The 12,254-nt window shown below is 46.4% G+C and overlaps 1 protein-coding gene across 1 annotated transcript in view; it reads right to left on the bottom strand.

The window, feature by feature from the left end:
• The window catches only part of LOC111958868 (zinc finger protein 236-like), an 84,595-nt gene that overhangs the window by 33,028 nt on the left and 39,313 nt on the right, over positions 1–12,254 (bottom strand). Inside the window, 4 exon segments of the mRNA XM_070437291.1 lie at positions 278–417; positions 4,050–4,151; positions 11,369–11,625; positions 11,940–12,200. Coding sequence (XP_070293392.1) covers positions 278–417; positions 4,050–4,151; positions 11,369–11,625; positions 11,940–12,200 — 760 coding nt within the window.

Here is a 12,254-nt window from a genome sequence, read left to right as displayed (position 1 = left end):
GTAAAACTCTGCATCGTTGGGGAAAGTTTGTAAGCAGCCAATCCACTGTAAAGTCTACACCAGTTGTATTCGACACGTGTGATAAATAACACTTCATTGGACATTTCCCAAAGTCCCTGGGTTTTTCAGGAACCCCTACGGGAGGGTTTTCTAAGAACTTTGGGGACATTTCCCCCCCCCCCACTCTACATAGAGCCAATGCCACCGCTATGATGGTGAGGTGGAAGCCCCCTTGGGAAGGTGTGGAGGTAGAGGCTGACGGTGCTGGACTCCCCACCTCTTGGCTGGGCACATGGAGCAGGTTCTGGGGGTGGTAGCTGGAGGACAGGGCCTGAGACTCCAGGGTGCTGGAGTCCTGGAGCTGCTGCACCGTGGAGAACTGGGCCTGGGCATAGCCGTCCGCGGTGATGGTGAAACCTGCAGGAGGACACAAAAGGGGTACAGTCAGCACTACAGCATGCAATGGGTTAACCCTGTACGAGCACTTAATGGGACCCTAGCAACTCTAAAGGAGGGTGTACAGTGCATTCGTAAAGTATTCGGACCACTTTACTTTTTCCCACATTTTGTTACGCCTTATTCGAATGTATTATTCTTCTTCATTTTTTTTTACTTAACTGACTTGCCTAGTTAAATAAAGGTTAAGAACAAATTCTTATTTACAAAAGACGGCCTACCGGGGAACAGAGGGATAACTGCCTTGTTCATGGGGCAGGGGATTCAATCCAGGAACCTTTTGGTTACTGGCCCAACGCTCTAACCACCAGGCTACCTGCCGCCCCTATTAATAAAAAAACGAAATTTAAAAAATCCTCATCAATCTACACACTATACCCCATAATGACAAAGCGAAATCTGGGTTTTAGACATTTTTGCTAATTTACTTAAGTATTCAGACCCTTTGCTATGAGAAATTGAGCTCAGGTGCATCCTGTTTGCATTGATTATCCTTGAGATGTTTCTACAACTTGGAGTCCACCTGTGGTAAATTCAATTGACTGGACCTGTCTATATAAGGTCCCACAGTTTACAGTGCATGTCAGAGCAAAAATCAGGCCATGAGGTCGAAGGAAATGTCTGTAGAGCGCAGACATCAGTGTCGAGACATAGATCAGGGGAACGGTACCAAAAGAATTCTGCAGCATTGAAGGTTCCCAAGAACACAGTGGCCTCCATCATTCTTAAATGGAAGAAGTTTGGAACCACCAAGACTCTTCTTTTGGGGACCGAGTGACGCAGTGGTCACTCGGTGATGCAGCATCGCAGTGCTAGAGGCGTCACTACAGACCCGGGTTCGATAAAAAAATCAGAGCTGACCGCCCGGAAAAACTGAGCAATCGGAGGAGAAAGGGGGATACCTAGTCAGTTGTACAACTGAATGCCTTCAACTGAAATGTGTCTTCCGCATTTAACCCAACCCCTCAGAGAGGTGCGGGGGCTGCCTTAATCGACATCCATGCCCAGGAAACAGAAGGGCCTTGGTCAGGGAGGTGACCAAGAACCCGATGGTCAATCTGACAGAGCTCCAGACTTCCTCTGTGGAGATGGGAGAACCTTCCAGAAGGACAACCATCTTTGCAGAACTCCACCAATCAGGCCTTTATGGTAGAGTGGCCCCACGAAAGCCACTCCTCAGTAAAAGGCACATGACAGCCCACTTGAAGTTTGCATAAAAGCCACCTAATGACTCTCAGACCAGGAGAAACAAGATTCTCTGGTCTGATGAAACCAAGAATCACCTCTGGAGGAAACCTGGCACCATCCCTACGGTGAAGCATGGTGGTGGCAGCATCATGCTGTGGGGATGTTTTTCAGCGGCAGGGACTGGGAGACTAGTTAGGATCTAGGGAAAGATGAACTCAGCAAATTACAGAGAGATCCTTGATAGAAACCTGCTCCAGAGAGCTCAGGACCTCAGACTGGGGTGAAGGGTCACCTTCCAACAGGACAATGACCCTAAACACACAGCCAAGACAACGCAGGAGTGGCTTCGGGACAAGTCTCTGAATGTCCTTGAGTGACCCAGCAAGAGCCCAGACTTTTTTTATTTTACCGTTATTTTACCAGGTAAGTTGACTGAGAACACGTTCTCATTTGCAGCAACGACCTGGGGAATAGTTACAGGGGAGAGGAGGGGGATGAATGAGCCAATTGTAAACTGGGGATTATTAGGTGACCGTGATGGTTGAGGGCCAGATTGGGAATTTAGCCAGGACACCGGGGTTAACACCCCTACTCTTACGATAAGTGCCATGGGATCTTTAATGACCTCAGAGAGTCAGGACACCCGTTTAACGTCCCATCCGAAAGACGGCACCCTACACAGAGCAGTGTCCCCAATCACTGCCCTGGGGAATTGGGATCTTTGTTTAGACCAGAGGAAAGAGTGCCTCCTACTGGCCCTCCAACACCACTTCCAGCAGCACCTGGTCTCCCATCCAGGGACTGACCAGGACCAACCCTGCTTAGCTTCAGAAGCAAGCCAGCAGTGGTATGCAGGGTGGTATGCTACTTGAACCCGATCTCTGAAAAAACCTGAAAATAGCTGTGCAGCGATGCCGCTTCCCAGCCAACCTGACAGAGCTAGAGAGGATCTGAGTACTTACGTAACAGTGATATTTCAGTTTATATTGTTAATACATTTGCAAAAATGTCAAAAAAACTGTTTTTGCTTTGTCATTATGGGGTATTGTGTGTAGATTGATAAGGGGAAACAAATATTGAATACATTTTAGAATAAGGCTGTAACGTAAGAAAATGTGGAAAAACACAAGGGGTCTGAATACTTTCCAAATGCACTGTATACACATGTGGAAGCTTGAAATCGAAGGACGGGCTCATTGTCATGGCTGTAAGGGAATGAATGTGTTTGATACCGTTCCAATCATTTTAATTCCAGGAACCTGTCCTCTGATTTCTTCCCCCACAAGCCTCCACTGGTACACAGCTTGAACCTTAGAATATATGAATTGTTTACAGAGATAGAAGTGGATTTGAAAAGCCTATTAAGGATACAACTCACACTTCCCAACAGGAGATGCACCACAGCACGAAATGAGTTAACCCTGTACATCTGGATATCTGGCTTTGCCAAATTAGGAGGAGGACATTAACTAATGACTTACTGCAAACATGACATGGCTAAAAGTGTGATTGGAAAAGTTCCTCAAAAGCTAATTAAGGATCGCAACGACTCATCCTCCTACAACGCGCCATTAACAGACTGATGCTTCCAGGGCCCACGCCGCCAGTCTGTGCGTGCGTGTGGACGAAGACTGTGCAGGAAACTTCCTGTGCCACCAGTCGGATTGTCTTCAGGTGCAAATTAGGGGACTCTCTGAACCACACAGTCATTCATTAAAGCTCCACTCACTGATATTGATGAACGGTCACGGTTCGTTAAAATGCTGGCAGACGGCAGAGAGAAGTTCCCGGATTTTTCTAATAATTCCTTACTTTCCTTCTTGAAAAGAACAAGAGAGGAGAGGAAATGCGTTGAAGTCCACCTGGTGGAGTGCCACACACATGCTAATGAGAAACACAGACACACACACACACATCAATATCCTCCCTGCTGTCGGTCTCGGGTTTATTTACGACATCAAACTTTTTACTTTATCAAAACTATACAGAGAGTATAGGGTGGCCTTGGATGTGGCAGGAAAACCTGTCGAAAGAGAACGTGTTCTAGTGTTTGATGCACCTCTGTAGGAGGGGGAGAGCATATTGCTGTGGGCAATAGAGGCTGGATGCAATCGTTACGGAGACAAAAGGTTAGGCTACCCATTGTGAAAATGTTACATCTGATGTGCCAAGCAGATGCTTTCTGACAGTCCTCGCTGTAAATGGGCTCTTCTCAGCCAGAGGTCAGAGCCAACCATGGCGTTTGTCCATTACACTGGGTTGAGACAGCCGCGGGCTGCCAACGTGTGTTTGTGTGTGTGTGTGCATAATTTACCCCGGGTTAACTCACAGACATTGTTAAATGTACCGAGAGAAAGGTTTGTATGCATGCAGTGTGTGTTTTTGTGTGTACGTGCATGAGTTACCTTGAGTAAGTGCTTGCTGGTCAAAGCCAGGCTGCGGGAGTGTCTGTGTCTCAAACTGGCTAATATTCTGAGGCAGAGCATGCTGGGTAGTCACAAAGGTGTCTGGAGTCAGAGGGGGAAAGATAAGAGGACAGAGGAACAAAGCCGGTTAGTCTGGGTAGACTGTGTAAATAAAAGACCAAAGTATTACGATTCACTTAAAAACGTCTGCATTGGACCTTTATCTTAATATCAAATAATTACTGTCATTTTTTCCCAATGAAAAATGGTCAAAAAGAAACAAAACCCAAAATACTGTAGCTTCTTAGCAAAGAAACATTTCTCAAGCAAGAAAAAAAACAAAAAAACATTTTGCTAGGACTTGTATGGGAGTGATTTGAGTGGGGAGGGGAAAACAGAAAATGGGCACTTATCGGCAGAGAAGTTTGGAACTCTTTCTTATTGGTCTATTAACTAATTTACCGCATGGTGATGTCAACATGGAAGGCAAAAACTCCCTCCCACCAAAATAGGCAGAAAGTTCAGCTCAAACAGCTCTTACACTAGGTCATTATCATAATTTTCACACTATTATTCCAACCTCATAGTGTGGAAATATATATAAAGCACAGAAAAATCACGCTTTCGACTGCTCTAGGCCATTAAAGCAACACAGCACGCAGACAGCAACAAGAGAGCAAGCCAAGGTTCAGTAGTCAAATTGGGGTTCATCTTTAATTTGCTGTCGGTCTTTGGACCCCAGGCTGAATATCAAGCACAAAGCACTGGAGAACTAGAGATGCTTCACGTAGATTCTTCACTGAGAGGAATTATAGACTATTGAACTCAGATGGTTAAATTCGGCCAGTTCTAACGTGCATGGGGTTTCAATTCAAACATTATAGATGGCAATCAGGATTACCCTCGAAACAGAGGTTTCTAACATCCATGGTCTATCCTGGCAAAATGAAAGTCATATGAACATATTTTTTGAAAGTTGAGATTGAGAGTCTAGAGAGAAAGGTCACTAATCAAGTCTCCATTTCCGTTTGCCCTCTAGTTTTTCGAATGGCAAAAAGACTGCCACTGACAATAGTGACCTTTCTTGAAGGCAGACAGGCGACCTGTCCTCTGGAGTAACAACCTGATTCCAGTTTGCTGACCTTTGATCCGTCTAAAGCTCCCCAGTCCCAATCACTGTCACACTGTGATACTCAGACTGCATTCCAAGTGGCTCCCTATTCCCTATATAGTGCACTACCTTTGACAAGAGCCCTATGTGGCACCGCAGAGACCAAGAATACTATCCTACCCCATCTGAGATGGAGACAGGGGGGGTAACTTTAAAGACTTTCCTGTAGACTCAAACAGCCTCTCTATGTCGACTGTTCTTTGGCATTTAACCGAGGCAGACATGATATGACAAGGACATTTTGTAGTTCGAAGGTTCAACTGTACAGTTGTGGCAAAAAAGTTTTGAGAATGACACAAATATTAATTTTCACAAAATTTGCTGCTTCAGTGTCTTTAGATATTTTTGTCAGATGTTACTATGGGATACTGAAATATAATTACAAGCATTTCATGAGTGTCAAAGGCTTTTACTGACAATTACATGAAGTTGATGCAGAGAGTCAATATTTGCATTGTTGACCCTTCTTTTTCAAGACATCTGCAATCCGCCCTGGCATGCTGTCAATTAACTTCTGGGCCACATCCTGACTGATGGCAGCCCATTCTTGCATAATCAATGCTTGGAGTTTGTCAGAATTTGTGGGTTTTTGTTTGTCCACCCGCCTCTTGAGGATTGACCACAAGTTGACCACGGATACAACTTCCGGCGCCGATAGAGATGGCAGCCTCGCTTCGCGTTCCTTGGAAAATATGCAGTATTTTGTTTTTTTACGTGTTATTTCTTACATCGGTACCCCGGGTAATCTTAGGTTTCATTACATACAGTCGGGAGGAACTACTGAATATACGATTAACGTCAACTCACCATCGTTCCTACCAGGAATATGACTTTCCCGAAACGGATCCAGTGTTTTGCCTTCAACACAATACAATGGATCTGATCCCAGCCGGCGACCCTGGGCGACGCCGAAAAAGGGGAAAACGTGGCGGTCTCGTGGTCAGGCTTCGGAGACGGGCACATCAGGCGCTCCACCTCCCTAGCATATACTATCGCCAATGTCCAGTCTCTTGACAATAAGGTTGATGAAATCCGAGCACGGGTAGCATCCAGAGAGACATCAGGGATTGCAACGTGCTCTGCTTCACGGAAACATGGCTAACTCAAGGACGCTAACGGAGTCGGTGCAGCCAGCTGGTTTCTCTATGCATCCGCGCCGACAGAAACAAACATCTTTCGGTAAGAAGAGGGGCGGGGGGTATGCCTTATGATTAACGAGAAGTGGTGTGACCATACATAATAACACACAGAACTCAAGTCGTTCTGTTCACTGACTGATCTAGAACTCTCACAATCAAATGTCGACCGCATTATCTACCAAGGGAATTCTCGTCATCATAATCACAGCCGTATACATTCCCCCCAAGCAGACACATCGATGGCCCTGAACGAACTTTATCTGACTCTTTGTAAACTGGAAACCACACACCCTGAGGCTGCATTCATCGTAGCTGGGGATTTTAACAAGGCTAATCTAAAAACAAAACTCCCTAAATTCTATCAGCATATCGATTGTGCTACCAGGGCTGGAAAAACACTGGACCATTGCTACACTAATTTCCGCGACGCTTACAAGGCCTCCCCGCCCCCCTTTCGGAAAAGCTGACCACGACTCCATTTGTTGATTCCTGCCTACAACAGAAAACTCAAACAACAAGCTCCCGCGCTCAGGTCTGTTCAACGCTGGTCCGACCAATCTGAATCCACGCTTCAAGACTGCTTCGATCAACGCGGATTGGAATATGTTCCGCATCGCGTCAACAACAATATTGACGAATATGCTGATTCGGTGAGCGAGTTCATTAGGAAGTGCATTGACGATGTCGTACCCACAGCAACGATAAAAACATCCCAAACCAGAAACCGTGGATTGACGGCAGCATTCGCGTGAAACTGAAAGCGCGAACACTGCTTTTAAACCAGGGCAAGGTGACCGGAAGCATGACCGAAATACAAACAGTGTAGCTATTTCTCCCGCAAGGCAATCAAACAGGCTAAGTCTCAGTACAGAGACAAAATCGAGTCGAAATTCAACAGCTCAGACACAAGAGGTATGTGGCAGGGTCTACAGTCAATCACGGATTACAAAAAAAGAAAACCAGCCCCGTCGAGGACCAGGATGTCTTGCTCCAGACAGGCTAAACAACTTTTTTGCCCGCTTTGAGGCAACAACAGTGCCACTGACACGGCCGCCTACCAAAACCTGCGGGTCTCCTTCACTGCAGCCGAGGTGAGTAAAACATTTAAACGTGTTAACCCTCGCAAGGCTGCAGGCCCAGACGGCATTCCAGCCGCGTCCTCAGAGCATGCGCAGACCAGCTGGCTGGTGTGTTTACGGACATATTCAATCAATCCTTATCCCAGTCTGCTGTTCCCACATGCTTCAAGAGGGCCACCATTGTTCCTGTTTCCACAAGAAAGCTAAGGTAACTGAGCTAAACGACTATCGCCCCGTAGCACTACTTCCGTCATCATGAAGTGCTTTGAGAGACTAGTCAAGGACATATACCTCCACCCTACGGACACCCTAGACCCACTCCAATTTGCTTACCGACCCAATAGGTCCACAGACGACGCAATCGCAACCACACTGACACTGCCCTAACCCATTGGACAAGAGGAATACCCCATGTGAGAATGCTGTTCATCGATTACAGCTCAGCATTTACACCATAGTACCCCTCCAAACTCGTCATCAAGCTCGAGACCCTGGGTCTCGACCCCGCCCTGTGCAACTGGGTCCTGGACTTCCTGACGGGCCGCCCCCAGGTGGTGAGGGTAGGTAACAACATCTCCACCCCGCTGACCTCACAACTGGGCCCCACAAGGGTGCGTTCTGAGCCCTCTCCTGTACTCCTGTTCACCCACGACTGCGTGGCCATGCACGCCTCCAACTCGATCATCAAGTTTGGGATGACACTACAGTGGATAGGCTTGATCACCAACAACGACGAGACGGCCTACAGGGAGGAGGTGAGGGCCTCGGAGTGGTGGGTGTCAAAATAACCTCATACTCAACGTCAACAAACAAAGGAGTGATTGTGGACTTCAGGAAACAGCAGAGGGAGCACCCCCTATCAACATCGACGGGTCAGTAGTGGAGAAGGTGGAAAGTTTTAAGTTCCTCGGTGTACACATCACGGACAAACTGAATTGGTCCACCCACACAGACAGCGTTGTGAAGAAGGCGCAGCAGCGCCTCTTCAACCTCAGGAGGCTGAAGAAATTCGGCTTGTCACCAAAACACTCACAAATTCTACAGATGCAAATCGAGAGCATCCTGTCGGGCTGTATCACCGCCTGGTACGGCAACTGCTCCGCCACAACGTAAGGCTCTCCAGAGGGTAGTGAGGTCTGCAGAACGCATCACCAGGGGCAAACTACCTGCCCTCCAGGACACCTACACCACCACGATGTCACAGGAAGGCCATAAAAGATCATCAAGGACAACAACCACCCAAGCCACTGCCTGTTCACCCCGCTATCATCCAGAAGGCGAGGTCAGTACAGGTGCATCAAAGCAGGGACCGAGAGACTGAAAAACAGCTTCTATCTCAAGGCCATCAGACTGTTAAACAGCCACCACTAACATTTAGCGGCCGCTGCCAACATACTGACTCAACTCCAGCCACTTAAAAAATGGGAATTGATGGAAATTATGTAAAAATGTACCACTAGCCACTTTAAGCAATGCCACTTAATACAATGTTTACATACCTACATTACCATCTCATATGTATATACTGTACTCTATATCATCTACTGCATCTTGCCATCTTTATGCAATACATGTACCACTAGCCATTTAAACTATGCCACTTTATGTTTACATACCCTACAGTACTCATCTCATATGTATATACGTACTCTATACCATCTACTGCATCTGCCATGCCGTTCTGTCCACCACTCATCCATATATCTTATGTACATATTCTTTATCCCTTCACACTTGTGTGTGTGTGTAAGGTAGTAGCGTGGAATTGTTAGGTTAGATTACTGTTGGTTATTACTGCATTGTCGGAACTAGAAGCACAAGCATTTCGCTACACTCGCATTAACATCTGCTAACCATGTGTATGTGACTAATAAAATTTGATTTGATTTGATTTGATTTGAAGTTCTCAATGGGATTAAGGTCTGGGGAGTTTCCTGGCCATGGACCCAAAATATCGATGTTTTGTTACCCGAACCACTTAGTTATCACTTTTGCCTTATGGCAAGGTGCACTATCATGCTGGAAAAGGCATTGTTCGTCACCAAACTTTTCCTGGATGGTTGGGAGAAGTTGCTCTCAGAGGATGTGTTGGTACCATTCTTTATTCATGCTGTGTTCTTTGGCAAAATTGTGAGTGAGCCCACTCCCTTGGCTGAGAAGCAACCCACACATGAATGGTCTCGGGATGCTTTACTGTTGGCATTACACAGGACTGATTGTAGCACTCACCTTGTCTTCTCCGGACAAGCTTTTTTCCGGATGCCCCAAACAATCGGAAAGGGGATTCATCAGAGAAAATGACTTTTCCCAGTCCTCAGCAGTCCAATCCTGTACCTTTTGCAGAATATCAGTCTGTCCCTGATGTTTTTCCTCGAGAGAAGTGGCTTCTTTGCTGCCCTCTTGACACCAGGCCATCCTCCAAAAGTCTTCACCTCACTGTGCGTGCAGATGCACCTCACACCTGCCTGCTGCCATTCCTGAGCAAGCTCTGTACTGGTGGTGCCCCAATCCCGCAGCTGAATCAACTTTAGGAGACGGTCCTGGCGCTTGCTGGACTTTCTTGGGCGCCTGAAGCCTTCTTCACAACAATTGACCACTCTCCTTGAAGTTCTTGATGATCCGATAAATGGTTGATTTAGGTGCAATCTTTCTGACAGCAATATCCTTGCCTGTGAATCCCTTTTTGTGCAAAGCAATGATGATGGCACGTGTTTCCTTGCGGGTAACCATGTTTGACAGAGGAAGAACAATGATTCCAAGCACCACCCTCCTTTTTAAGCTTCCAGTCTGTTATTTGAACTCAATCAGCATGACAGAGTGATCTCCAGCCTTGTCCTCGTCAACACTCACACCTGTGTTAACGAGAGAATCACTGACATGATGTCAGCTGGTCCTTTTGTGGCAGGGCTGAAATGCAGTTGAAATATTTTTGGGGGATTCAGTTCATTTGCATGGCAAAGAGGGACTTTGCAATTAATTGCAATTTTCATCTGATCACTCTTCATAACATTCTGGAGTATATGCAAATTGCCATCATACAAACTAAGGCAGCAGACTTTGTGAAAATTAATATTTGTGTCATTGTCAAAACTTTTGGCCACGACTGTACAGGTAACTGCAAAAAAAAAGTGGAGCGTAATGGTGTCGTCAGACCGTCTACTTAATAAGTAGGCAATAGAAAAAAAGCCTGTCTCATGTTCATTGATTGGGTTAAGACGAACTGTCACTGCAAAACTAGCGGACCAATGGAGACTCATTGTCTACGCCTCCCTCTAAACCCCGCTCTTCACGGAAAAATAATGCCAAAACTCGCAATCGAAAAGACTGGCAGTGAAAGCAAAGAAACAGACATCAAAAGCAGAGATATGAGTAGCGTAACCAAAAGGTAGTACATGCCGGCAAGAGTGTAGGCAAAATGTATTCAATAGGATTGGTTGCTGGGAAAGTTTCACCGAAAAGGATTTTTGCATATGTTTTCAAATTTTTTTTAAGCATTTGTCATAGTTTTGCTCTCGCTTTAAAATTATTTGCTTATAAATTTTTGCATTTTGATGTCTTATTTTTGTTTAGAATTCTATACATTTTGCCTTCAAATGTTTGGTTTTTGATTTCAACATACTTCATCCGTTCTCGAAAATACAACGTTTACATTGTCAACTTTATTTTTCATGTTCACGATTTATTTTATTTTGAAATCAATACATATGGTGTGAAATTGACCCCATTGATGTGACAGCAGGCCTATAAAGTTATGGCATGATTGTCATCGACATTAAAAGACTATGTTCAAGATCAGACTGCCGTCAGACTGCACCGAATCACTGATCTGGCAATCACCACGCGTCCCTAATAACTACGTTTTACGTGTTCAAGACCAGTGAGTCTGTGCCTTGTCTAAACTGATGCCTTCTAACACGCTGACACTCTTACCCTCTTCCTGTCCCAGGGGCTGGTCACTCAGCTGGGTCTCCAGCGACACCTGTTGGCCGCCGTCCACCACCTGCGCCTGGCCCAGTTCCAGCATGCCCTGCTGCTCCGAGCCCACCGTGGGAGGAGCCTCCTGCTGTAGGGTGCCGTCCTCCAACTCCACCTGCAGGTCGTGGGTCACGGTGGTGCCATCCATAGGGTCGTCCAGCGGCGAGGGCTCCGGGTTCTGCTGTTGGTGGAGCTGCTGGGCCAACTCATACCTGGGAGGGGGAATGGGGAGGTGGATTCAGGTTGCTTTTACTACTTTGACCTACAAAACAAACAGAAATCAGCCATTTTTTATGGAAAGATTTGACATCTAGAGATTTAGAGTTGAGAAAGATTCAATTTCACACAAATTTCAGCAATGTGACAATAACCAAATTGGGAGAGTGACGCAGTGCTCGCCACTTAGCTAGCCAGTATTCTTGATCACATGCCCTGAATTAGGGCCTGTAGTTTTTCCTTTTTCCACCTGGTCAGATCACATGACCTGAAACAACTCTGTGCCCGACAACACATGAGCATTACTAACCTGTGGGTCTTCATGTGCTTCCTGCAGTTGGGTGAGGACTTGAAGGTCTTCTGGCAGTAAGGGCACATGTAGGGCCGCATGTCGCTGTGGGTGGTCATATGGCGGCGCAGGCTGCCGCTGGTGGTGAACGTGGTGTCACAAATCAGGCACTTGTAGGCCTTGAGGCCCGAGTGGGTCCGGATGTGGGCCTTCAGCACCCCCGAGGAGGCAAAGCCCTTACTGCACTGGACACACTTGTACGGCCTCTCTCCCGTGTGAGACCTGATGGAAGATGACCTAACAATGTTAATCGCATGAGACAGACCGTGCATTCAG

This window comes from Salvelinus sp. IW2-2015, linkage group LG35, assembly GCF_002910315.2.
Source record: "Salvelinus sp. IW2-2015 linkage group LG35, ASM291031v2, whole genome shotgun sequence".
In the NCBI taxonomy this organism is placed as follows: domain Eukaryota; kingdom Metazoa; phylum Chordata; class Actinopteri; order Salmoniformes; family Salmonidae; genus Salvelinus; species Salvelinus sp. IW2-2015.
The sequence above is the reverse complement of the archived record's forward strand: the minus strand, read 5'-3'. Positions and strand labels throughout refer to the sequence as shown.